This window comes from Melospiza melodia, chromosome 1, assembly GCF_035770615.1.
Source record: "Melospiza melodia melodia isolate bMelMel2 chromosome 1, bMelMel2.pri, whole genome shotgun sequence".
Classification (NCBI taxonomy): Eukaryota; Metazoa; Chordata; class Aves; order Passeriformes; family Passerellidae; genus Melospiza; species Melospiza melodia.
Window position 1 is genome coordinate 173,670,341 of NC_086194.1, and position 27,724 is coordinate 173,698,064.

A 27,724-nucleotide genomic window follows, 5' to 3' on the forward strand; every position below is an offset into this window, starting at 1 on the left:
AAAATAGGGATGGTCCCCAAAAATGGGGGGTCCCCAAAATGGGGATGGTCCCCAAAATGGGGGTCCCCAAGGTGGAGAAGGTCCCCAAAATGGAGAAGGTCACCAAGGTGGGGACAATGCCCAAAATGGAGGGGGGGGTCCCCAAAATGGGGGTCCCCAAGGTGGAGAAGGTCCCCAAAATGGAGAAGGTCACCAAGGTGGGGACAGTCCCCAAAACTGGGGGTCCCCAAAATGGAGAAGGCCCCCAAAATGGGGGTCCCCAAAATGGAGAAGGTCACCAAGGTGGGGACAGTGCCCAAAATGGAGGGGGGGGTCCCCAAAATGGGAGAGTCCAAGATGAAGAAGGTCCCCAAAATAGGGGATCCCATCAAGGGGTCCCCAAAATGGGACGGTCCCAAAATGGGGGTGCCAAATTAGGGTGGGGGTCCCCCAAATTAGGGTGGGGGTCCCAAATTAGGGTGGGGGTCCCCAATTAGGGTGGGGGTCCCCAAATTGGGGTAATGGGGGGGTCCCCAAACTGGGGGTGGTGGGGCCAACCAGCGCTACTCCCAGCTCTGCTCACTGCCAGGGGACCCCCAATTTTCCTCCTCGGCTTAATTAAGTTTTAATTAATTCTTAATTAATTCCTAGGGCTCGCTCATTAGTTTTTAAATCGTTTTTTTCCCGGTGGGGTTTTTTTGGGGGGTTTATTTTTTTTTTTTTTAAAGCCTCGAGGTTTTTATTTATTATTATTAATTAATTAAATTAAACGACATAAAAATTAATGGATTAAAAAAAATATTAAAAAATCCGAATTTAAAGGGACAGACCCGGCCCTGCTCCCTCCCCCCGGGGTTTTCCCAGGATTCCCCGATCCCGGGAATTCCTCGGAATTCCTTCGGGAATTTTCCTCCCCTCACCCCACACAAAGGGGGAGGGGGGGGGAGGTTTGGATTTTTTGGGGTCCCCCCAAAAAGGGGGCGCCGAATTCTGTATTTGGGGGGGGGGCTGCGGCCCTCCCTCGCGTGTGAATAAAGCTCCGTATGGAAAGCGCTGCTGGTTCCGGCTGACTTTTGGAGCGGGGAAAGGGCGGGAATTTGGGAATTTGGGATGAGATTTGGGAATTCGGGATGGAATTTGGGAATCTGGGATGAGATTTGGGAATTCGGGATGAGATTTGGGAATTTGGGATTTTGTTTGTCCCCAAAATGTCCTCCCCCTGCTGTTGGTTCCACCCGGAACGTTTTTATTGCCGCACCAACCTCAAAGGTGCTCCCCGCATTCCGGTCCCCCATGGCGCACTTCCGGTCGCCGCTGTCGCGACAGGGCGGGGACATCGCGACAAAGAAGCCGCGGGTGTTTTTGTGAGCTGGATCGGAGCGGGGGATTTATAGGGGATTTTATAGGGGAAAGCCCTAACAGGCGACTCCTATTGCAGGGACACCCCAGAAACGCCACAGGGAACCCCAAACCACCCCAAAAAATTCCCTGGGAACCCCAAAATCATCCCAAAGCGCCCCAAAACCCCGCGGGGACCCCCAAACCAGCCCAGGGAGTCTCGCCCTGCTCAGCGCCCCAAAACCACCCCAGAAAATTCCCTGGGAACCCCAAAATGAGCCCAGGGACCCCAAACCAGCCCAGGGAGTCTCTCCTTGCTCAGCGCCCAAAATGATCCCAAAAATTTCCCCGGGACCCCCAAAACCACCCCAGGGACCCCCAAACCACCTCAGGGACCCCAAACCAGCCCAGGGAGCCTCCCCCTGCCAGCGCCCCAAAATGATCCCAAAAATTTCCCGGGACCCCCAAAATCACTCCAGGGACCCCAAAACCACCTCAAGAACCCCCAACCAGCCCAGGGAGTCTCCCCCTGCCAGCGCCCCAAAACCACCTCAGAAACTTTCTCGGGATCCCCAAAATCATCGCAGAGCGCCCCAAAACCAGCCCAAGGAACTTCCCCTGCCCAGCGCCCCAAAACCAGCCCAGAAACTTTCTCGGGACCCCCAAAATCATCACAGAGAACCCCAAAACCCCACAGGGACCCCCAAACCAGCCCAGGGAGTCTCTCCCTTCACCAGCACCCCAAAATTCCCCGGGATCCCCAAAATCATCGCAGAGCCCCCAAAACCACCCCAAGGACCCCTAACCCCACAGGGACCCCCAGACCAGCCCAGGGACCCCAAAACCCCACAGGGACCCCCAGACCAGCCCAGGGAGTCTCGCCCTGCCCAGCGCCCCAAAACCACCCCAGAAAATTCCCTGGGAACCCCAAAATGAGCCCAGGGACCCCCAAACCAGCCCAGGGAGCCTCCCCCTGCCCAGCGCCCCAAATGATTCCCAAAAATTTCCCCGGGACCCCCAAAACCACCCCAGGGACCCCCAAAACCACTTCAGGACCCCCAAACCAGCCCAGGAGCCTCTCCTTGCTCAGCGCCCCAAAACCACCCCAGAAAATTCCCTGGGAACCCCAAAACCATCGCAGAGCGCCCCAAAACCAGCCCAAGGAACTTCCCCCTGCCCAGCGCCCCAAAACCACCCCAGAAACTTCCCGGGACCCCCAAAATCATCGCAGAGCGCCCCAAAACTCCGCAGGGACCCCCAAACCAGCCCAGGGAGTCTCTCCCTTCACCAGCACCCCAAAATTCCCCGGGATCCCCAAAATCATCGCAGAGCGCCCAAAACCACCCCAAGGACCCCTAACCCAGCCCAGGGACCCCAAAACCACCTCAGGACCCCCAAACCAGCCCAGGGAGTCTCGCCCTGCCCAGCGCCCCAAAACCACCCCAGAAAATTCCCTGGGAACCCCAAAATGAGCCCAGGGACCCCCAAACCAGCCCAGGGAGCCTCCCCCTGCCCAGCGCCCCAAAATGATCCCAAAAATTTCCCCGGGACCCCCAAAACCACTCCAGGGACCCCAAAACCACCTCAGGGACCCCCAAACCAGCCCAGGCAGCCTCTCCTTGCTCAGCGCCCCAAAACCAGCCCAGAAACTTCCCCGGGACCCCCAAAATCATCACAGAGAACCCCAAAACCACCCCAAGGACCCCTAACCCAGCCCAGGGACCCCAAAACCACCTCAGGGACCCCAAACCAGCCCAGGGAGTCTCCCCCTGCCCAGCGCCCCAAAACCACCCCAGAAAATTCCCCGGACCCCCAAAATCATCACAAAGCGCCCCAAAAACCAACCCAGGGTCCCCCAAACCAGCCCAGGGACCCCAAAACCCCACAGGGACCCCCAAACCAGCCCAGGGAGTCTCTCCCTTCACCAGCACCCCAAAATTCCCTGGGATCCCCAAAACCATCGCAGAGCGCCCCAAAATCACCCCAAGGACCCTCCCCCTGCCCAGCGCCCCAAAACCAGCCCAGAAACTTTCTCGGGATCCCCAAAATCACCACAGAGAACCCCAAAACTCCACAGGAACCTCAAAACCAGCCCAGGGAGCCTCTCCCTTCACCAGCACCCCAAAATTCCCCGGGATCCCCAAAATCATCGCAGAGCGCCCCAAAACCACCCCAAGGACCCTCCCCCTGCCCAGCGCCCCAAAACCAGCCCAGAAACTTCTCGGGATCCCCAAATCATCACAGAGAACCCCAAAACCCCGCAGGGACCCCCAAACCAGCCCAGGGAGCTCTCCCTTCACCAGCACCCCAAAATTCCCTGGGATCCCCAAATAACCATCGCAGAGCGCCCCAAAATCACCCCAAGGAACTTCCCCCTGCCCAGCGCCCCAAAACCACCCAGAAAATTCCCCGGGACCCCCAAAATCATCACAAAGCGCCCCAAAACCAACCCAGGGTCCCCCAAACCAGCCCAGGACCCCAAAACCCCACAGGGACCCCCAAACCAGCCCAGGGAGTCTCGCCCTGCCCAGCGCCCCAAAACCACCCCAGAAAATTCCCCGGGACCCCCAAAACCATCACAAAGCGCCCCAAAACCAACCCAGGGTCCCCCAAACCAGCCCAGGGACCCCAAAAGCACCTGAGGGACCCCCAAACCAGCCCAGGGAGTCTCGCCCTGCCAGCACCCCAAAACCAGCCCAGAAAATTCCCTGGGAACCCCAAAATCAGCCCAGGGACCCCAAACCAAGCCCAGGGAGCCTCCCCCTGCCCAGCGCCCCAAAATGATCCCAAAAATTTCCCCGGGACCCCCAAAACCACTCCAGGGACCCCCAAAACCACTTCAGGGACCCCAAACCAGCCCAGGCAGCCTCTCCTTGCTCAGCGCCCCAAAACCAGCCCAGAAAATTCCCTGGGAACCCAAAACCATCGCAGAGCGCCCCAAAATCACCCAAGGAACTTCCCCCTGCCCAGCGCCCCAAAACCAGCCCAGAAACTTCCCCGGGATCCCAAAATCATCGCAGAGCGCCCCAAAACCAACCCAGGGTCCCCCAAACCAGCCCAGGGACCCCAAAACCACCTCAGGGACCCCAAACCAGCCAGGGAGTCTCGCCTGCCCAGCGCCCCAAAACCACCCCAGAAAATTCCCTGGGAACCCCAAAATGAGCCCAGGGACCCCAAACCAGCCCAGGACCCCAAAACCCCACAGGGACCCCCCAAACCCCACAGGGACCCCCAAACCAGCCAGGGAGCCTCGCCCTGCCCAGCGCCCCAAAATGATCCCAAAAATTTCCCCGGGACCCCCAAAATCACTCCAGGGACCCCCAAAACCCACCTCAGGGACCCCCAAACCAGCCAGGCAGCCTCTCCTTGCTCAGCGCCCCAAAACCACCCCAGAAAATTCCCTGGGAACCCCAAAACCATCGCAGAGCGCCCCAAAATCACCCCAAGAAACTTCCCCCTGCCCAGCGCCCCAAAACCAGCCCAGAAACTTCCCCGGGACCCCCAAAATCATCACAGAGAACCCCAAAACCACCCCAAGGACCCCTAAGCCAGCCCTGCCCCCACAGCAATTCCGGGGTTCCCCTCAGGAATTTTCCCCTCACGATTTCCCGCGCGGGCCCTCAGCAGGACCGGGCTGGGTTTGCGCCGCTGTTCCCGCAGGGATTCCGGTTCCAGCGCTTCGGCAGCGCCCTCAGCTCCCGGTGGCCGCGGGATCGGGATTGGAACCGGGATCGGGACCGGGACCGGGATCGGGACCGGGGAGCTCGGGGGGGGAACGCGAGGCCGCCTCAGAGCGAACCTCCCGCTCCGACCGCGCGTTAGCCAATAGGAAAGCAGAGACTAGTGATTGACAGCAACGCAAACCAATAAACATCAGAGCACCCCGATTCGCCCGCCCACACACCACCAACCAATTAGACGGCATGATAAACTTTGACAGACAGCTAGAATAACCAATAAAATTGTGATGTTCCGCCCTTAAACACCAGAGTACGCCCGCCCACACACCACGAACCAATGAAACTCTACTACGATGAAGTTTAACAGACAGCTAGAATAGCCAATAAAATTGCGATGTTCCGCCCTTAGGGTGGATCCCGCTCGCTGACTGGAACCGGGATCGGGACCGGGAATCGAGCGGAGCTCGGGAGGGACCCCGGAGCCGCCGCCTCAGAGTGAACCTCCCGCTCCAACAGCGCGCTAGCCAATAGGAAGGCAGAGACTAGTGATTGACAGCAACGCAAACCAATAAACATCAGAGTACCCGATTCGCCCGCCTACACACCACCAACCAATGAGACGCCACGGTGAATTTTGACAGACAGCTAGAACAGCCAATAAAATTGTGATGTTCCGCCCTTAGGGTGGATCCCGCTCGTTGATTGGAACCGGGATCGGGACTGGGGTCGGCACCGGGGATCGAGCGGAGCTCGGGAGGGAACCCGGAGCCGCCGCCTCAGAGTGAACCTCCCGCTCCGACCTCGAGATAGCCAATAGGAATGCAGAGACTCATGATTGACAGCAACGCAAACCAATAAGCATCAGAGCACCCCGATTCGCCCGCCCACACACCACCAACCAATTAGACGACACGATAAACTTTGACAGACAGCTAGAATAACCAATAAAATTGTGATGTTCCGCCCTTAGTGTGGATCCCGCTTGCTGATTGGAACCGGGATCGGGACTGGGGTCGGGACCGGGGATCGAGCGGAGCTCGGGAGGGACCCCGGAGCCGCCGCCTCAGAGCGAACCTCCCTCTCCGACCTCGAGATAGCCAATAGGAATGCAGAGATTCATGATTGACAGCAAAGCAAGCCAATAAACACCAGATTACCGCGAAGCGCCCGCTCACACACCACCAACCAATGAGACCTACTACGATGAAGTTTAACAGACAGCTAGGATAGCCAATAAAATTGTGATGTTCCGCCCTTAGGGTGGATCCCGCTCGCTGACTGGGACCGGGGATCGAGCGGAGCTCGGGAGGGAACGCGGAGCCGCCGCCTCAGAGTGAACCTCCCGCTCCAACAGCGCGCCAGCCAATAGGAAAGCAGACACTAGTGATTGACAGCAACGCGAACCAATAAACATCAGAGCACCCCGATTCGCCCGCCTACGCACCACCAACCAATGAGACGCCACGGTGAATTTTGACAGACAGCTAGAATAGCCAATAAAATTGTGATGTTCCGCCCTTAGGGTGGATCCCGCTCAGTTGATTGGAACCGGGATCGGGACCGGGATCGGGACCGGGGATCGACCGGAGCTCGGGAGGGAACCCGGAGCCGCCGCCTCAGAGCGAACCTCCCGCTCCAACCGCGCGCTAGCCAATAGGAAAGCAGAGACTAGTGATTGACAGCAACGCAAGCCAATAAACACCAGAGTATCGCGAAGCGCCCGCCCACACACCTCCAACCACTGAGACCCTACTACGATGAAGTTTAACAGACAGCTAGAATGGCCAATAAAATTGCGATGTTCCGCCCTTAGGGTGGATCCCGCTCGCTGACTGGAACCGGGATCGGGACCGGGGGTCGAGCGGAGCTCGGGAGGGAACGCGGAGCCGCCACCTCAGAGCGAACCTCCCGCTCCAACAGCGCGCTAGCCAATAGGAAAGCAGAGACTAGTGATTGACAGCAACGCAAACCAATAAGCATCAGAGCACCCCGATTCGCCCGCCTACGCACCACCAACCAATGAGACGCTACGGTGAATTTTGACAGACAGCTAGAATAGCCAATAAAATTCTGATGTTCCGCCCTTAGGGTGGCTCCCGCTCGCTGATTGGCGGGCGCAGCGCGCAGCCCCGCAGGCGGAGCTCCCGTCGCGGCCGGGGCGGGCGGGGGCCGCGGGCAGGCGGTGAGTGGGGGACGCCATGTTGGGGGGGGGCGCCGGGGCGGCTTTGGGGGTCCGGGGGGTCCCGGGGGGGGCTCCGCACACCGGGGGGACCCTCAGGGGGTTTGGGGGGTCTGGGGGCGCCCCCTGGGGGGGCTCAGGGCGGTTGGGGAGGGGTCCCGGGCTGGCTGGGGGAGGATGGGAAGGAGCCTGTGGGTGGGACGGGCTGCATTGGGGATGCCGGGAGGGGTCCCTGAGGGGATTTTTTGGGGGGGGGGGTCCCCAAGGGAGGGGCGGGGTGGGTTTGGGGGTTCCTCGGGGTGGATTTAGGGGATGGCTGGGGTGGGTTGTGGGGGGGGGGGGCGGGGTTTGGGGTCTCTGGGCTGGGTTTGGGGGTCCCGGGGTTCATTTGGGGGGGTCCTGGAGGGGTTTGGGGGATCCCTGGACTGGCTTGGAGGGTCTCTGGAGTGGTTTGGGGGTCCCCAAACTTGTTTTGGGGTCCGTCGAGTGGTTTTGGGGTCCGTCGAGTGGTTTGGGGGTCCCTGCAGTGGTTTGGGGGTCCCTGCAGTGGTTTAGGCGATCCTGGACTGGTCTTGGGGTTCCTGGATTGGTTTTGGGGTCCCTGGATTGGTTTGGGGGTTCCTGGACTGGTTTTGGGGTCCGTCAAGTTGTTTGGGGGTCCCTGCAGTGGTTTAGGCGATCCCGGACTGGTTTTGGGGTTCCTGGATTGGTTTGGGGGTCCCTGGATTGGTTTTGGGGTCCCTGGACAGGTTTAGAGGTCCCTGGATTGGTTTGGGGTCCCTGGACTGGTTTTGGGGTCCCCAAATTGGTTTTGGGAATCCCTGGACTGGTTTGGGGGTCCCGGGACCAGTTTGGGTGTCCCTGGACCGGTTTTGGGGTCCCTGGGCAGGTTTCGGGTTCCCCAAACCAGTTTTGGGATCCCTGGACTGGGTTTGGTGTCCCCGGATGGGTTTAGGGGTCCCTGGACTGGTTTTGGGGTCCCTGGACTGGTTTTGGGGTCTCTGGGCTGGTTTTGGGGTCCCTCAAGTGGTTTAGGGGTCCCCAAACCAGTTTGGGGTCCCTGGATTGGTTTAGGGCATCTCTGGACTGGTTTGGGGTCCCTGGACTGGTTTGGGGTCCCTGAATCGATTTTGGGGTCCCCTGGACTGGTTTTGGGGATCCCTGGACGGGTTTGGGGTCCCTGGACAGGTTTAGGGGTCCCTGGGCTCGTTTTGGGGTCCCCAAAGTGATTTTAAGGTCCCTGGACTGGTTTGGGGTCCCTGAACTGGTTTGGGAGATCCCTGGATTGGTTTAGGGTTCCCCAAACCAGTTTTGGGGGTCCCCGGGCAGTTTTGGGGGATCCTGAACTGGTTTAGGGTTCCCCAAACCGATTTTGGGGTCCCTGGACTGGTTTTGGGGGATCCCTGCACTGGGTTTGGTGTCCCCGGATGGGTTTTGGGGGTCCCTGAACTGGTTTTGGGGTCTTTGGACTGGTTTGGGGTCCCTGAACTGGTTTGGGGTTTAGTTTCTGGACTGGTTTGGGATCCCTGGGCCGATTTTGGGGTCCCCAGACAGGTTTGGGGGATCCCTGGACTGGTTTTGGGGTCCCCAAACTGGTTTAGGGGTTTCTGGACTGGTTTGGGGTCCCTGGACCGGTTTTGGGGTCTCTGGACTGGTCTAGGGTTCCCCAAACTGGTTTTGGGATCCCTGGACCGATTTTGGGGTCCCCAGACAGGTTTGGGGGATCCCTGGAATGGTTTTGGGGTCACTGGGCTGGTTTAGGGGATCCCTGGACTGGTTTGGGGTCCCCAGACAGGTTTTGGGGGTCCCTGGACTGGTTTTGGGGTCCCTGGAGTGGTTTGTGGGGTCCCTGGACTGGTTTTGGGGTCCCCGGGCAGGTTTGGGGCATCTCTGCACTGGTTTAGGGTCGTTGGACGAGATGAGGCGTTTCTGGACTGGTTTTAGGATCCCTGAACTGGTTTAGGGGTCCCTGGACTGGTTTTGGGGTCCCCAAACTGGTGTTGGGGTCTCCAGACTGGGTTTGGGGTCCCTGGCCTGGTTTTGGGGTTTCTGGATGGGTTTGGGGTCCTTGAACTGGTTTTGGGGTGTGTCTGCACTGGTTTAGGGGTCCCTGAACTGGTTTGGGGGTCCCTGGGCTGGAATTGGGGATCCCTGGACGGGTTTGGGGTCCCTGGACAGGTTTAGGGGTCTCTGGGCTAATTTTGGGGTCCCCAAACTGATTTTAAGGTCCCTGGATTGGTTTAGGGGTTTCTGGACTGGTTTAGGGTTCCCCAAACTGGTTTTGGGATCCCTGGACCGATTTTGGGGTCCCCAGACAGGTTTGGAGGATCCCTGGAATGGTTTTGGGGTCACTGGGCTGGGTTTGTGGGGTCCCTGGACGGGTTTGGGAGATCCCTGGATTGGTTTAGGGTTCCCCAAACCAGTTTTGGGGTCCCCGGGCAGTTTTGGGGGATCCCTGAACTGGTTTAGGGTTCCCCAAACCGATTTTGGGGTCCCTGGACTGGTTTTGGGGGATCCCTGCACTGGGTTTGGTGTCCCCGGATGGGTTTTGGGGGTCCCTGAACTGGTTTTGGGGTCCCTGGACTGGTTTTGGGGTCCCTGGACTGGTTTGGGGTTTCGTTTCTGGACTGGTTTGGGATCCCTGAGCCAATTTTGGGGTCCCCAGACAGGTTTGGGGGATCCCTGGACTGGTTTAGGGGATCCCTGGACTGGTGTGGGGGATCCCTGAACTGGTTTGGGGGATCCCTGAACTGGTTTGGGGGATCCCTGAACTGGTTTGGGGTCCCTGGACTGGTTTGGGGATCCCTGGACTGGTTTGGGGTCCCTGGACTGGTTTGGGGATCCCTGGACTGGTTTGGGGTCCCTGGACTGGTTTAGGGTTGCCCTGGACTGGTTTGGGGGATCCCTGGATTGGTTTGGGGTCCCTGGGCTGGTTTGGGGTCCCCGGGCCGGTTTGGGGGATCCCTGGGGTCACACTGCACCCCCCATTTTTAGGACCCCTCCCCTCACTCACCCTCCCCCCCACCCCCATTTCCCACCCACAGCTTCCGACGGCAGCAACTCCCCGGAATTCCGGAACGTTCTCCCACAACTTCCGGCAGCGGGACAACCCCCGGAATTCCAGAACGTTCTCCTCACCGCCCCATTTCTCCCACAGCTTCCAGCAGCAGGAATTCCCCGGAATTCCGGAACGTTCTCCCACCACCCCATTTCCCCCACAGCTTCCAGAACAATCCCCGGAATTCCGGAACGTTCTCCCACATCTTCCAGTGGGGACAACTCCCGGAATTCCGGAACCTTCTCCTCACCACCTCATTTCTCCCACAGCTTCCAATGGCGGGACAACCCTGGAATTCCAGAATGTTCTCCCACATTTTCCAGTGGGGACAACCCCCGGAATTCCAGAATTCCAGAACGTTCTGCCCCCACCCCATTTCTCCCACACCTTCCGGCAGCAGGAGAAACCCCCGGAATTCCGGAACGTTCTCCCACAGCTTCCATTAGCGGGGACAACCCCCGGAATTCCAGAACGTTCTCCTCACCACCCCATTTCTCCCACAGCTTCCAATGGCAGGAAACCCCGGAATTCCAGAATGTTCTCCCACATTTTCCAGTGGGGACAACCCCCGGAATTCCGGAACCTTCTCCTCACCGCCTCATTTCTCCCACAGCTTCCGTTGGCGGCAATTCCCTGGAATTCCAGAACATTCTCCTCACCACCCCATTTCTCCCACAGCTTCCAGCAGCAGGAATTCCCCGGAATTCCGGAATGTTCTCCCTCCACCCCATTTCTCCCACAGCATCCGATGGTGGGACAACCCCGGAATTCCAGAACATTCTCCCACATTTTCCAGTGGGGACAACCCCCGGAATTCCAGAACGTTCTCCCCCCGCCTCATTTCTCCCACAGCTTCCGATGGCGGGAAACCCTGGAATTCCAGAACATTCTCCTCACCACCTCATTTCTCCCACAGCTTCCGTCGGCGGCAATTCCCTGGAATTCCGGAACGTTCTGCCCCCACCCCAATTCTCCAATAGCTTCCAGTGGGGACAACCCCCGGAATTCCAGAACCTTCTCCTCACCACCGCATTTCTCCCACAGCTTCCAGTGGGGCCAACCCTCGGAATTCTGGAACGTTCTCCTCACCACCTCATTTCCCCAACACCTTCCACTGGTGGAGACAACCCCGGAATTCCAGAACGTTCTCCCTCCACCCCATTTCTCCCACAGCTTCCAGAACAACCCCCGGAATTCCGGAACATTCTACCATATCTTCCAGTGGGGACAACCCCCGGAATTCCGGAACCTTCTCCTCACCCCATTTCTCCCACATCTTCCAGAACAACCCCCGGAATTCCGGAACCTTCTCCTCCTCACCTCATCTCTCCCACAGCTTCCACGGGTGGAGACAACCCCGGAATTCCGGAACATTCTCCCACCACCCCATTTCTCCCACAGCTTCCGACAACGGGAATTCCCCAAAATTCCAGAACGTTCTCCCACATCTTCCAGCAGCAGGAGAAACCCCCGGAATTCCGAAACCTTCTCCTCACCACCCCATTTCTCCCACATCTTCCAGTGGGGACAACACCCGGAATTCCGGAACCTTCTCCCACATCTTCCAGTGGGGACAACCCCCGGAATTCCAGAACCTTCTCCTCACCGCCTCATTTCTCCCACAGCTTCCGCCGTCGGGACAACCCCCAGAATTCCGGAACATTCTCCCACATCTTCCAGTGGGGACAACCCCCAGAATTCCGGAACCTTCTCCTCACCACCTCGTTTCTCCCACAGCTTCCATTGGCGGCAATTCCCCGGAATTCCGGAACGTCCTCCTCACCCACCCCATTTCTCCCACAGCTTCTGGTGGCGGGAAACCCCGGAATTCCAGAACGTTCTCCTCACTGCCCCATTTCTCCTCACTGCCCCATTTCTCCCACAGCTTCCGTCGGCGGCAATTCCCTGGTATTCTGGAACGTTCTGCCCCCACCCCAATTCTCCAATAGCTTCCACTGGGGACAACCCCCGGAATTCCGGAACATTCTCCCACAGCTTCTGGTGGCGGGAAACCCCGGAATTCCGGAATGTTCCCCTCACCACCTCATTTCTCCCACAGCTTCCGCCGTCGGGACAACCCCCCGGCATTCCGGAACCTTCTCCCACCCGGAAGCGCCGCCATGGCTCCGTCGCGCAGCCGCTCCACCCAGATCCCGCCGTGCGTCCCCAAGCGCCAGCTCCCGCCGGGCTACTCGGACTCGCTGCTCTTCCTCTGCGCCCGCCGCATGGTGGCGCAGCACCCGCTGCCCGTGCTGCTGCCCGCCATGCCCGCCCACCTCTACCCCATCCTCTTCCAGGCGGCGTTCCTGGACGGGCGGCCCCTGGTGCTGCGGGACCTGGTGGCCGCGTGGCCGTTCCCGGTGCTCAACTTCCAGCGGCTGGTGGGGCGCCGGGAGCTGCTGCGGGACCATCCCTGCAAGCTCTGCGTCCAGGCCGTCATCCTGGCCGTGGTGGCGCAGCTGCGGCGGCAGCTGGAGGAGCCCGGCCACGACGCCAGGTGGGTTCTGGGCAGCGTCGGGATGGGGGCACCACCTCCGTTCCTGAGGTTCCTACGTCGCTTTTGGTGGTTCCTGCTTGGTTGTGATGGTTTCTTCTTGTGTTTGATGGTTTATTCCCATGTTTGATGTTCCCTTCCCGTTTTTGGTGGTACCTTGTTGGTTTGGATGGTTTCCTTCTTGTTTTTCATGGTTTCTTCCCAGTTTTGATGGTTCCTTCCCATTTATGGTTTCCTCCCATTTTTGATGGTTTCTTGCCACTTTGGATGGTTCCTTCCTTGACGGTTCCATCCCGTTTTTGATGGTTCCTTGCTGTTTTTGAGGGTTCCTTCTTGATTTTGATGGTTTCCACCCATTTTTGATGGTTCCTTCCCATTTATGGTTTCCTCCCATTTTTGTCACTTTAGATGGTTCCTTCCTTGACGGTTCCATCCCGTTTTTTTGATGGTTCCTGTTTTTGATGGTTCCTTCACATCCTTAATGGTTTCTTTCAATTTTTGGTGGTTTCTTCCCATTTCTTATGGTTTCCTCCCATTTTTGATGGTTCCATCCCTGTTGATGAATTCCTGCTTTTGATGGTTTTTTCCGTGGTGGCGCAGCTGCGGCGGCAGCTGGAGGAGCCCGGCCACGACGCCAGGTGGGTTCTGGGCAGCGTCGGGATGGGGGCACCACCTCCGTTCCTGAGGTTCCTCCGTCGCTTTTGGTGGTTCCTGCTTGGTTGCGATGGTTTCTTCTTGTGTTTGATGGTTTATTCCCATGTTTGATGTTCCCTTCCCATTTTTGGTGGTACCTTCTTGGTTTGGATGGTTTCCTTCTTGTTTTTCATGGTTTCTTCCCAGTTTTGATGGTTCCTTCCCATTTATGGTTTCCTCCCATTTTTGATGGTTTCTTGCCACTTTAGATGGTTCCTTCCTTGACGGTTCCATCCCGTTTTTGATGGTTCCTTTCTGGTTTTGAGGGTTCCTCCTTGGTTTTGATGGTTTTTTCCCATTTTTGATGGTTCCTTCCCATTTATGGTTTCCTCCCATTTTTGTCACTTCAGATGGTTCCTTCCTTGACGGTTCCATCCCGTTTTTTTGATGCTTCCTGTTTTTGATGGTTCCTTCCCATCCTTAATGGTTTCTTTCAATTTTTGGTGGTTTCTCCCCATTTTTTACGGTTTCCTCCCATTTTTGAGGGTTTCCTCTTGTTCTTGACGGTTCCCGTTTTTGATGGTTCCCTCCCATTTTTGATGGTTCCATCCCTGTTGATGAATTCCTGCTTTTGATGGTTTTTTCCGTGGTGGCGCAGCTGCGGCGGCAGCTGGAGGAGCCCGGCCACGACGCCAGGTGGGTTCTGGGCAGCGTCGGGATGGGGGCACCACCTCCGTTCCTGAGGTTCCTCCGTCGCTTTTGGTGGTTCCTGCTTGGTTGCGATGGTTTCCTTCGTGTGTTCGATGGTTTATTCCCATGTTTGATGTTCCCTTCCCATTTTTGGTGGTTCCTGCTTGGTTGCGATGGTTTCCTTCTTGTGTTCGATGGTTTATTCCCATGTTTGATGTTCCCTTCCCGTTTTTGGTGGTGCCTTCTTGGTTTGGATGGTTTCCTTCTTGCTTTTCATGGTTCCTTCCCATTTTTGATGGTTCCATCCCGTTTTTGATGGTTCCTTTCTGGTTTTGAGGGTTCCTTCTTGGTTTTGATGGTTGCTTCCCATTTTTGATGGTTCCTTCTCGTTTTTGGTTTCCTCTCATTTTTGATGGTTCCTTGCCACTTTAGATGGTTCCTTCCTTGACGGTTCCATCCCGTTTTTTTGATGGTTCCTGTTTTTGATGGTTCCTTCACACCCTTAATGGTTTCTTTCAATTTTTGGTGGTTTCTTCCCATTTCTTATGGTTTCCTCCCATTTTTGATGGTTCCATCCCTGTTGATGAATTCCTGCTTTTGATGGTTTTTTCCGTGGTGGCGCAGCTGCGGCGGCAGCTGGAGGAGCCCGGCCACGACGCCAGGTGGGTTCTGGGCAGCGTCGGGATGGGGGCACCACCTCCGTTCCTGAGGTTCCTCCGTCGCTTTTGGTGGTTCCTGCTTGGTTGTGATGGTTTCCTTCTTGTGTTTGAAGGTTTGATGTTGCCTTCCCATTTTTGGTGGTACCTTCTTGGTTTGGATGGTTTCCTTTTTGTTTTTCATGGTTTCTTCCCAGTTTTGATGGTTCCTTCCTATTTATGGTTTCCTCCCATTTTTGATAGTTTCTTGCCACTTTGGATGGTTCCTTCCTTGACGGTTCCATCCCGTTTTTGATGGTTCCTGTTTTTGATGGTTCCTTCCCATCCTTAATGGTTTCTTTCAATTTTTGGTGGTTTCTTCCCATTTTTTTATGATTTCCTCCCATTTTTGAGGGTTTCCTCTCGTTCTTGACGGTTCCCGTTTTTGATGGTTCCCTCCCATTTTTGATGGTTCCATCCCTGTTGATGAATTCCTGCTTTGATGGTTTTTTCCGTGGTGGCGCAGCTGCGGCGGCAGCTGGAGGAGCCCGGCCACGACGCCAGGTGGGTTCTGGGCAGCGTCGGGATGGGGGCACCACCTCCGTTCCTGAGGTTCCTCCGTCGCTTTTGGTGGTTCCTGCTTGGTTGCGATGGTTTCTTCTTGTGTTCGATGGTTTATTCCCATGTTTGATGGTTCCATCCCGTTTTTGGTGGTGCCTTGTTGGTTTGGATGGTTTCCTTCTTGTGTTTGATGGTTTATTCCCATGTTTGACGTTCCCTTCCCATTTTTGGTGGTACCTTGTTGGTTTGGATGGTTTCCTTCTTGTTTTTGATGGATTCCTCCCATTTTTAATGGCTTCTTTTTGTTTTTCATGGTTTCTTCCCATTTTTGATGGTTCCTTCCCATTTATGGTTTCCTCCCATTTTTGATGGTTTCTTGCCACTTTGGATGGTTCCTTCCTTGACGGTTCCATCCCGTTTTTGATGGTTCCTTGCTGTTTTTGAGGGTTCCTTCTTGATTTTGATGGTTTCCACCCATTTTTGATGGTTCCTTCCCATTTATTATGGTTTCCTCCCATTTTTGTCACTTTAGATGGTTCCTTCCTTGACGGTTCCATCCCGTTTTTTTGATGGTTCCTCCTGTTTTTGATGGTTCCTTCCCATCCTTAATGGTTTCTTTCAATTTTTGGTGGTTTCTTCCCATTTTTTATGGTTTCCTCCCATTTTTGATGGTTCCATCCCTGTTGATGAATTCCTGCTTTTGATGGTTTTTTCCGTGGTGGCGCAGCTGCGGCGGCAGCTGGAGGAGCCCGGCCACGACGCCAGGTGGGTTCTGGGCAGCGTCGGGATGGGGGCACCACCTCCGTTCCTGAGGTTCCTCCGTCGCTTTTGGTGGTTCCTGCTTGGTTGCGATGGTTTCCTTCGTGTGTTCGATGGTTTATTCCCATGTTTGATGTTCCCTTCCCATTTTTGGTGGTGCCTTCTTGGTTTGGATGGTTTCCTTCGTGTGTTCGATGGTTTATTCCCATGTTTGATGTTCTCTTCCCATTTTTGGTGGTACCTTCTTGGTTTGGATGGTTTCCTTCTTGTTTCTCATGGTTCCTTCCCATTTTTGATGGTTCCATCCCGTTTTTGATGGTTCCTTGCTGTTTTTGAGGGTTCCTCCTTGGTTTTGATGGTTTCTTCCCATTTTTGATGGTTCCTTCCCATTTATGGTTTCCTCCCATTTTTGATGGTTTCTTGCCACTTTGGATGGTTCCTTCCTTGACGGTTCCATCCCATTTTTGATGGTTCCTCCTGTTTTTGATGGTTCCTTCCCATCCTTAATGGTTGCTCTCATTTTTTGGTGGTTTTCTCCCATTTTTTATGGTTTCCTCCCATTTTTGAGGGTTTCCTCTCGTTCTTGATGGTTCCCATTTTTGATGGTTTCCTCCCATTTTTCATGGTTTCTTTCCCGTTTCTGATGGTTTCTTCCCCGTTTTGACCTTTTGTTCCCGTTTTTTTTCCCAGCGGGTGCCGCCTACGCGTGCTGGACGTGACGGGAGTTCCGGACGACCCGGCCGGCCGCGCTCCGGACGGGATGAGCGTCTGGTCGGGCACGGTGGCTTTGGCCAAGGCTTGCGTGGAGGTGTCCAAGCACCAGCGGGAATTCCAGCGGCGCGGATCCAAGCGGCACAAAGGCCGCTCCGGCGCCGCCACGGCCGCGGCCGCTCCGCAGCCCCCGGGCGTCGACGTCCACGCCGACCTGTTCGTCAACGGGACGTCCTACGGGATCCTGCGCGACGCGCTCCAGACCGGATCCGCCGGCCCGCTGCGCCTCAAGTGCCGCGAGTTCCAAGCGGAGAAGCTCTCCCTGGCCGGAATCGTCAGCCTGCTGGAAACTCTCGACCCCTCCTGCGTGCGGAGGGTGGATCTGCGCTTCCGGAATTTGGGATTGACCGGGCTCTCGGTGATCCTGCCGCACCTCTCGCGCTTCCCGGAGCTGCGCAGCCTCAAGCTGCAGTACAGCAACGTGGACGTGCGGCGCCCCACGCCCGAGTCGGCCATCGGCATCCGGTGCCTGGCCGGGCAGCTGGGAATGCTGCCCAGCCTGCGCGAGCTCAACCTGGGATCCTCCCGGCTCTCCGGGAACCTGCGCCAGATCCTCTGGTGAGCTCCTCGCGCGGCGGGGCCCGGCCGGGCCCTTCCCGCTCTTCCCCCCAAGGCTTGGGGGGCTTGGGGGTCTTTGCCACCCTCGGTGATCCCGTGGTTCCCGGATTTCATTGTCCCGATGTTCCCGCGGTTCCGTTATCCCGATAGTTCGTGACTCGGTGACTCCGTTGTCCCGTCGTTCCGTGATCCCAACATTCAGTGATTCCAGGATTCTCCAATGCTGAACTCGATGATCTTGGAGATTTTTTCCAGCTTAAGTGATCCCATAATTCCAGGGTTTCATTCTCCCAATATTCCCACGAACCCATAATCCCAATATTTTATGACTCAAGGCTTCCATTATCCCATAAATTCACGATCCCATAATTCCACCATTACAAAAGGTTGGTCTCGATAATCTTGGAGGTCTTCTCCAATCTTAGTGACTCCCTGATTCTATGATTTCATTATCCCAATATTCCCACGAACCCATAATCCCAATATTTTATGACTCAAGGCTTCCATTATCCCATAAATTCACGATCCCATAATTCCACGATTCCAAGATTCCCAGAGGTTGGTCTCGATAATCTTGGAGGTCGTCTCCAATCTTAGTGACTCCATGATTCCATGATTTCATTATCCCAATATTCCCATGGTCCCATCAGCCCAATATCCTATGACTCAACAATTCCGTTATCACATAAATTCACGATCTCATAATTCCGCCATTCCAGGATTCCCAGAGGTTGGGCTCGATGGTCTTGGAGGTCTTCTCCAATCTCAATGATCCCTTGATTCCAGCAACTCATGATCTCTTTGTTCCCGTGATTCCATGATTCCATTGTCTCAGTAGTTCGTGACTCAGTGATTCCATTGTCCCATCATTCCAAGATCCCAGAATTCCCTGGTTCCAGGATTCCCAAAGGTTGGTCTTGGTGGTCTTGGAGGTCTTCTCCAATCTTGATGATCCCTTGATTCGATTATTTCATTGTCCCAGCATTACCATGTTCCCATGATTCCGTTATCCCAATAATTCATGACTCAGTGATTCCATGATCCCAGAACTCCATGATCCCAGGATTCTCAAAGGCTGAACTTGACGATCTTAGAAGTCTTTTCCAATCTTCGCCCCATAATTCCAGGATTTTATTATCCCAACATTCACAAGATCCCACGGTTCTGTTATCCCAATAGTTCCTGACTCAGTTATTCCATTATCCCATAATTCCACGGTCCCATCATTCCAGGAGTCTCACAGGTCAGGCTCAATGCTCTTGGATGTTTTTCCCACCCTCAGTGATCCCGTGGATCCAGGATTTCATTATCCCGATGTTCCCATGATTCCGTTACCCCGATAGTTCGTGACTCAGTGATTCCATTGTCCCATCATTCCAAGATCCCAGAATTCCCTGGTTCCAGGATTCCCCAAGTTTGGTCTCGATGTTCTTGGAGGTCTTCTCCAATCTTGATGATCCCTTGATTCCATGATTTCATTATCCCAGCATTCCCATGTTCCCATGATTCCATTATGCCAATAATTCATGACTCAGTGATTCCATGATCCCAGAATTCCAAGATTCCAGGATTCTCAAAGGCTGAACTTGGCAATCTTGGAGGTCTTCTCCAACCTTAGTGACCCCATGATTCCATGATGTCATTGTCCCAATATTCCCATGGTCCTGTGACCCTCTCATCCCAATAGTTTATGACTCAACAATTCCGTTATCACATAAATTCATGATTGCATAATTCCGCAATTCCAAGATTCCCAAAGTTTCTGCTCGATGGTCTTGAAGATCTTTTCCAACCTGAACGGTCCCAGGTTCCCATGATCCCATTATCCCAACAGTCCATGACTCCATTTTCCCTTAAATTCAAGATTTCGTAATTTCTTAATTCTAAGATTCCCAGAGCTTGGGCTTGATGGCCTTGAGCATCTTTTCCACCTGGAATGATCCATTGATTTCAGGAACTTTTTATCCCAATGTTCCCATAATCCCGTGGTTCCGTTGTCCCAAGAGTTGACAACCCAGTGATTCCGTCATCCCATAATTTCATGATCCCATCATTCCTCAGTCCACAATTCCCAAGGTTTGGGCTCGATGGTCTTGGAGATCTTTTCCAACCTCAATGATCCCAAGTTCCCATGATCCCATTATCCCAATAGCTCTTGACTCAGTGATTCCACGTTCCCAGAATTCCAAGATCCCAGGATTCCCAAAGGCTGAACTTGGCAATCTTGGAGGTCTTCTCCAATCTTAGTGACTCCATGACTCCAGGATTTCATTATCCCATTGTTCCCATGATTCCCTTATCCCAATATTTTATGACTCAACAATTCCATTCTCACATAAATTCACAATCTCATAATTCCGCCAGTCCAGGATTCCCAGAGGTTGGGCTGGATGGTCTTGGAGGTCTTCTCCAACCTCAATGATCCCTTGATTCCATGATTTCATTATCCCAATATTCCCATGTTCCCATGATTCCGTTATCCCAATAATTCATGACTCAGTGATTCCATGTTCCCAGGATTCTGTGATTCCAAGATTCTCAATGGCTGAACTTGGCAATCTTGGAGGTCTTCTCCAACCTTAGTGACCCCACGATTCCATGATGTCATTGTCCCAATATTCCCATGATGACCCTCTCATCCCAATAGTTTATGACTCAACAATTCCATTATCGCATAAATTCGTGATCGCATCATTCCGCAATTCCAAGATTGCCAAAGTTTGGGCTCGATGGTCTTGGAGATCTTTCCCAACTTTAATGATCCCAGGTTCCCATGATCCCATTATCCCAACAGTCCATGACTCCATTTTCCCTCAAATTCAAGATTTCGTAATTTCTTAATTCTAAGATTCCCAGAGCTTGGGCTTGATGGTCTTGAGCATCTTTTCCACCCGGAATGATCCATTGATTTCAGGAACTTTTTATCCCAATGTTCCCATAATCCCGTGGTTCCGTTGTCCCAAGAGTTGACAACCCAGTGATTCCATCATCCCATAATTTCATGATCCCATCATTCCTCAGTCCACGATTCCCAAGGTTTGGGCTCGATGGTCTTGGAGGTCTTCTCCAATCTCAATGATCCCTTGATTCCATGATTTCATTGTCCCAATGTTCCCGTGTTCCCACGATTCTGGTATCCCAATAGTTCATGACTGAGTTATTCCATGATCCCAGAATTCCAAGATCCCAGGATTCTGTGATTCCAAGATTCTCAAAGGCTGAACTTGGCAATCTTGGAGATCTTCTCCAACCTGAATGATCTCAGGTTCCCATGATCCCATGATCCCACCAGTCCATGACTCCATGATTCCATAACTACGTGACCCCACAATTCTGCGATTCCAGAATTCCCAAAGGTTGGATTTGATGATCCTGAAGCCTTTTCCAACTTCAACGGCTCCATGACCCCGTAACTCCCTGATCCCATAATTCCTTAGTCCACGATTCCCAAGGTTTGGGCTCGATGGTCTTGGAGATCTTTTCCAACCTGAATGCTCCCAGGTTCCCATGATCCCATTATCCCAATAATCCATGACTCCATTTTCCCTTAAATTCAAGATTTCGTAATTTCTTAATTCTAAGATTCCCAGAGCTTGGGCTCGATGGCCGTGAGCATCTTTTCCAACCGGAATGATCCATTGATTTCAGGAACTTTTTATCCCAATGTTCCCATAATCCCGTGGTTCCGTTGTCCCAAGAGTTGACAACCCAGTGATTCCATCATCCCATAATGTCATGATCCCATCATTCCTCAGTCCACGATTCCCAAGGTTTGGGCTCGATGGTCTTGGAGGTCTTCTCCAACCTCAATGATCCCTTGATTCCATGATTTCATTGTCCCAATGTTCCCGTGTTCCCACGATTCTGTTATCCCAACAGCTCACGACTGAGCGATTCCATGATCCCATAATTCCATGTTCCCAGGATTCTGTGATTCCAAGATTCTCAAAGGCTGAACTTGGCAATCTTGGAGGTCTTCTCCAACCTTAGTGACCCCATGATTCCATGATGTCATTGTCCCAATATTCCCATGATGACCCTCTCATCCCAATAGTTTATGACTCAACAATTCCATTATCACATAAATTCATGATCGCATCATTCCGCCATTCCAAGATTGCCAAAGTTTGGGCTCGATGGTCTTGGAGGTCTTCTCCAATCTTGATGATCCCACGACTCCAGGATTTTATTATCCCAATGCTGCCATGGTTCTGTCATCCTGTTGTCCCAATAGTTTACAACTCAAAGATTCCATCATCCCATAGTTTCATGATCCCATCATTCCTTAGTCCACGATTCCCAAGGTTTGGGCTCGATGGTCTTGGAGGTCTTTCCCAACCTCAATGATCCCAGGTTCCCATGATCCCATTATCCCAATAATCCATGACTCCATTTTCCCTCAAATTCAAGATTTCGTAATTTCTTAATTCTAAGATTCCCAGAGCTTGGGCTTGATGGCCGTGAGCATCTTTTCCACCCGGAATGATCCATTGATTTCAGGAACTTTTTATCCCAAAGTTCCCATAATCCCGTGGTTCCGTTGTCCCAAGAGTTGACAACCCAGTGATTCCGTCATCCCATAATTTCATGATCCCATCATTCCTCAGTCCACGATTCCCAAGGTTTGGGCTCGATGGTCTTGGAGGTCTTCTCCAATCTCAATGATCCCTTGATTCCATGATTTCATTATCCCAATGTTCCCATGTTCCCATGATTCTGGTATCCCAATAGCTCATGACTGAGTGATTCCATGATCCCAGAATTCCAAGATCCCAGGATTCTGTGATTCCAAGATTCTCAAAGGCTGAACTTGGCAATCTTGGAGGTCTTCTCCAATCTTAGTGACCCCACGATTCCATGATGTCATTGTCCCAATATTCCCATGATCCTGTGACCCTCTCATCCCAATAGTTTATGACTCAGCAATTCCATTATCACATAAATTCATGATCCCATAATTTCGCAATTCCAAGATTCCCAAAGTTTCTGCTCGATGGTCTTGGAGATCTTTTCCAACCTCAATGATCCCAGGTTCCCATGATCCCATTATCCCACCAGTCCATGACTCCATTTTCCCTCAAATTCAAGATTTCGTAATTTCTTAATTCTAAGATTCCCAGAGCTTGGGCTTGATGGCCGTGAGCATCTTTTCCAACCGGAATGATCCATTGATTTCAGGAACTTTTTATCCCAATGTTCCCATAATCCCGTGGTTCCGTTGTCCCAAGAGTTGACAACCCAGTGATTCCATCATCCCATAATTCCATGATCCCATCATTCCTTAGTCCACGATTCCCAAGGTTTGGGCTTGATGGTCTTGGAGATCTTTTCCAACCTGAACGATCCCAGGTTCCCATGATCCCATGATCCCACCAGTCCATGACTCCATGATTCCATAACTACGTGACCCCGTAATTCTGCGATTCCAGGATTCCCAAAGGTTGGATTTGATGATCCTGAAGCCTTTTCCAACTTCAACGGCTCCATGAGCCCGGAACTCCATGATCCCGTAATTTCATGGCTCCCTGATCCCAGAATCCCAATATCCCACGATTCCCTAATCCCGTTAACTCCAGGATCCCAAAACTCCGTAACTCCACAATTCCCCGGCTCCGTGACTCCATAATTCCACGATTCTCAAAGGTGCAACTTGATGGTCTTGGAGATTTTCTCCAACTTCAGCCATTCCATAATTCCATGATTCCATGACCATGCCACTCCATGGCCCCACAATCTCATGGATCCACAACTCCATGATCCCATCATCCTCAAATGTCAAACCTGATGGTCTTGGAGGCCTTTCCCAACCTGAGCCATTCCATAATTCAATAACCTCAAAATTCCCAAATCCCAGGATTTTCAGAGGTCAAACTTGATGTTCTTGGAGCTCTTTCCCAACCTGAGTCATTCCATAACTCCATTATCCCATAATTCCCAAATCTCGGGATCCTCAGAGGTCAAACTCGATGTTCTTGGAGCTCTTTCCCAACCTCAGTCATTCCCGAATCCCATGGCTCTGTGCTCCCATAATTCCATCATTCTCAAAGCTTGAACTTGATGGTCCTGGAGCTTTTCCCCACCCTCAGCCATTCCATAACTCCATGGTCCCACCATCCTCAGATGTCAAACCTGATGGTGCTGGAGACTTTCCCAACCTGAGCCATTCCATAATTCCAGGATCTGATTCCACAGTTCTGTGTTCCTGTGATCCCATAATTCCATGATTCTCAAACCTTGAACTTGATGGTCTTGGAGACCTTCCCCAACCTCAGCCATTCCATAACTCCATGGTCCCACCATCCTCAGATGTCAAACCTGATGGTGCTGGAGACTTTCCCAACCTGAGCCATTCCATAATTCAATAACCTCAAAATTCCAAAATCCCTGATCCCAAGACCTCACAATTCCACAATTCTACAATTCCGTGGCTCCATGACCCCATTATTCCATGAGTCTCACACCTGGAGTTTGATGGTCTTGGAGACCTTTCCCAACTTCAGCCGTTCCATGCGTTCCATGATCACAATCTCATGGACCCATCATTCCACAACTCCATGGTCCCACCATCCTCAGATGTCAAACCTGATGGTGTTGGAGACTTTCCCAACCTGAGCCATTCCATAATTCCATTGTTTGATTCCACAATTCCATGACCCCACGATCCCATCATTCCATGATTCTCCAACTTTGACCTTGATGTTCCTGGAGATCTTTCCCAACCTCAGCCCTTCCATAACTCCACGATCCCATCATTCCAAAATCCCAGGATTTTCAGGAGTCAAACTTTACGTTCTCGGAGCCCTTTCTCAAGTTCAGCCATTCCACAATCCCACGGCTCTGTGATCCCATAATTCCATGATTCTCAAACCTTGACCTTGATGGTCTTGGAGACCTTTCCTGCCCTGAGTAATTCCATGATTCCATGACCCCATAACTCCGAAGTCCCAGGATTTTCAAAAGTCAAACTCGATGTTCTTGGAGCTCATTCCCAACCTCAGCCATTCCACAATTCCATGGCTCTGTGATCCCATAACTCCATGAGTTTGAAACCTTGACCTTGATGTTCTTGGAGACCTTTCCTGACCTGAGTTCCATAACTCCATGACTCCATTCCATAACTCCATGACCCCATAACTCCACAATCCCAGGATTTCAGAGGTCGAACTCGATGTTCTTGGAGACCTTTCCCAAACTCACCCATCTCACAATCCCACAATCCCATCATTCCAAACACACCAGGATTTTCAGAGCTCAAACTCGATGTTCTTGGAGATCTTTCCCAACCTCAGTCATTCCAAAATTCCATGACCCCATGATCTGATAATTGCATGATTCTCAAACCTTGATCTTGACGGTCTTGGAGACCTTTCCTGACCTGAGAAATTCCATAACTCCATGACCCCATAACTCCAAAATCCCAGGATATTCAGAGCTCAAACCTGATGTTCTTGGAGATCTTTCCCAACCTCAGCCACGCCAAAATTCCATGATTTAATTCCAAAATTCCATGACTCCGTGATCCCATAATTCCATGCCTTTCAATCGTTGACCTTGATGTTCTTGGAGCTCTTTCCCAACCTCACCCATCTAACAATCCCAACATCCCATCATTCCAAAATCCCAGGATTTTCAGAGGTTGAACTCGATGTTCTTGGAGCTCTTTCCCAACCTCAGCCATTCCACAATTCCATGGCTCCATGATCCCATAATTCCATGATTCTCAAACCTGGAGCTTGATGTTCTTGGTGACCTTTCCTGCCCTGAGTAATTCCGCGATTCCATGACCCCATAACTCCGAAGTCCCAGGATTTTCAGAGGTCAAACTCGATGTCCTTGGAGACCTTTCCCAACCTCAGCCATTCCATAACTCCATGATGATCCCATCATTTCAAAATCTCAGGATTTTCAGAGGTCAAACTCAATGTTCTTGGAGCTCTTTCTCAACTTCAAACATTCCACAATTCCATGATCCTGTGATCCCCAGAGTTCCATGATTCTCAAACCTTGAACTTGATGCTCTTGGAGACCTTCCCAACGTCAGCCATTCCATAACTCCATGATCCCATCATTCCAAAATCCCAGGATTTTCAGAGCTCAAACTCGATGTTCTTGGAGCTCTTTCCCCACATGTTCCCACCCGATCCTGACCTCTCCCTTTTCCCTCCCCGCAGCGACCTCCAGGCCCCGTTGGAGAGCTTGGAATTGGCCTTCTGCTCCCTCGTCCCCGCCGACCTCGCCTTCCTCTCCCAAAGAGTCTCTCCATGGCTCCAGAGCTCTGGGTTCCATCCCAGCCTTCCATGGTCCCGCATTCCACAAGTCCATGGATTATCATCCAATATCCCACATCCCAGAACTCCATGATGACAGATTCCATCATTCCATGAATTTCAAAGCTTGAACTTGATGGTCCTGGAGCTTTTCCCCACCCTCAGCCATTCCATAACTCCATGGTCCCACCATCCTCAGATGTCAAACCTGATGGTGTTGGAGACTTTCCCAACCTGAGCCATTCCATAATTCCATTATTTGATTCCACAATTCCATGACCCCACGATCCCATCATTCCATGATTCTCCGACTTTGACCTTGATGTTCCTGGAGATCTTTCCCAACCTCAGCCATTCCATAACTCCACGATCCCATCATTCCAAAATCCCAGGATTTTCAGAAGTCAAACTTTACGTTCTCGGAGCCCTTTCTCAAGTTCAGCCATTCCACAATTCCATGGCTGTGTGATCCCATAATTCCATGAATCTCAAACCTGGAGCTTGATGGTCTTGGAGACCTTCCCCAACCTCAGCCATTCCATAACTCCATAATTCCGAAATTCCAGTATTTTCAGGGGTCAGAGTTGACGTTCTGGGAGCTCTTTCCCAACCTCAGCCACGCCAAAATTTCATTATTTAATTCCACAATTCCATGAACCCATGATCCCATAATTCCATGATTCTCATACCTTGACCTTGATGGTCTTGGTGACCTTTCCTGCCCTGAGTAATTCCACGATTCCATGATCCCATAACTCCAAAGTCCCAGGATTTTCAGAGGTCAGACGTGATGTTCTTGGAGCTCTTTCCCAACCTCTGCCATCCCACAATCCCACGGCTCTGCGATCCCACCACTCCATGATTCTCAATCCTTGACTTTGATGTTCTTGGAGACCATTCATGACCTGAGTAATCCCATAACTCCATGACCCCAGAACTCCCAAATCCCAGGATTTCAGAGGTCAAACTTGATTCTCGGCGACCTTTCCCAACCTCAGCCATTCCATAACTCCATGATTTTGAAACCTTGAACTTGATGGTCTTGGAGACCTTCCCAAACTCCATCATTTCATAACTCCAGGATCCCATAACTCAAAAATCCCAGGATTTTCAGAGGTCAAACTCGATGTTCTTGGAGCTCTTTCTCAACCTCAGCCATTCCAAAATTCCATGACCCCATGATCTGATAATTCCATGATTCCAATCCTTGACCTTGATGGTCTTGGAGACCTTTCCTGCCCTGAGTAATTCCTTGATTCCATGACCCCATAACTCCAAAGTCCCAGGATATCCAGAGCTCGAACTTGATGTTCTTGGAGATCTTTCCCAACCTCTGGCATTCCATAACTCCATGATCCCATCATTCCAAAATCCCAGGATTTTCAAAAGTCAAACTCAATGTTCTCGGAGCTCTTTCCCAGCCTCACCCATCCCACAATCCCATGATCCCACGGATGCAATCCCAGCTCTCATTCCCCACATTTCCCCACCAATCCCACCCGATCCTGACCTGTCCCTTTTCCCTCCCCGCAGCGACCTCCAGGCCCCGTTGGAGAGCCTGGAATTGGCCTTCTGCTCCCTCGTCCCCGCCGACCTCGCCTTCCTCTCCCAGAGCTTCCACGCGCCGGCCCTCAAGCGCCTGGACCTGAGCGGCCACGACTTCTCCCAGGGCCTCCTGGAGCCGCTGCGGCTGCTGCTGGAGGAGACCTCGGCCTCGCTGCTGCACCTGGACCTCATGGAATGCCGCATGGCCGACCCCCACCTGGACGCGCTGCTGCCGACGCTGCGCCGCTGCTCCCGCCTGCGCTTCCTGGGACTCTACGGCAACTCCCTGTCCACGGCCGCGCTCAAGGAGCTGCTCCGCAAGACCCTGGAGCTGCCCGACCTCCGCCTGGTGGTCTACCCCTTCCCCGTGGATTGCTACAAGCCGGAGCCGCCGCGCCGCGTGCCGGGCTCCCGGCGCATCTACGAGGAGCCCATGGACGGCGAGCGCTTGGCGGCGGCCACGGCGGAGATCTCCCAGCTGCTGGCCAATTCCGGCCGCACCGACCTCGTCTGGACTTACAACCCCTACGGCCACGGCACGCTGGACTACTTCTCTTTGTGATTCCCAAAAAAACAA

The 27,724-nt window shown here is 53.1% G+C and overlaps 1 protein-coding gene across 1 annotated transcript; it reads left to right on the top strand.

Annotated features, from left to right (window-relative positions):
* The first annotated feature begins 1,272 nt into the window (after window positions 1-1,272).
* LOC134417724 (leucine-rich repeat-containing protein 14-like) lies at window positions 1,273-27,724 on the top strand. The gene is made up of 8 exons (XM_063155334.1): window positions 1,273-1,343; window positions 4,905-5,134; window positions 5,407-5,492; window positions 6,811-6,946; window positions 7,086-7,179; window positions 12,294-12,731; window positions 16,697-17,335; window positions 27,136-27,724. Exons 1-8 carry the CDS (start codon window positions 1,273-1,275, stop codon window positions 27,707-27,709), a joined length of 2,268 nt encoding a protein of 755 aa, XP_063011404.1. The 3' UTR covers window positions 27,710-27,724.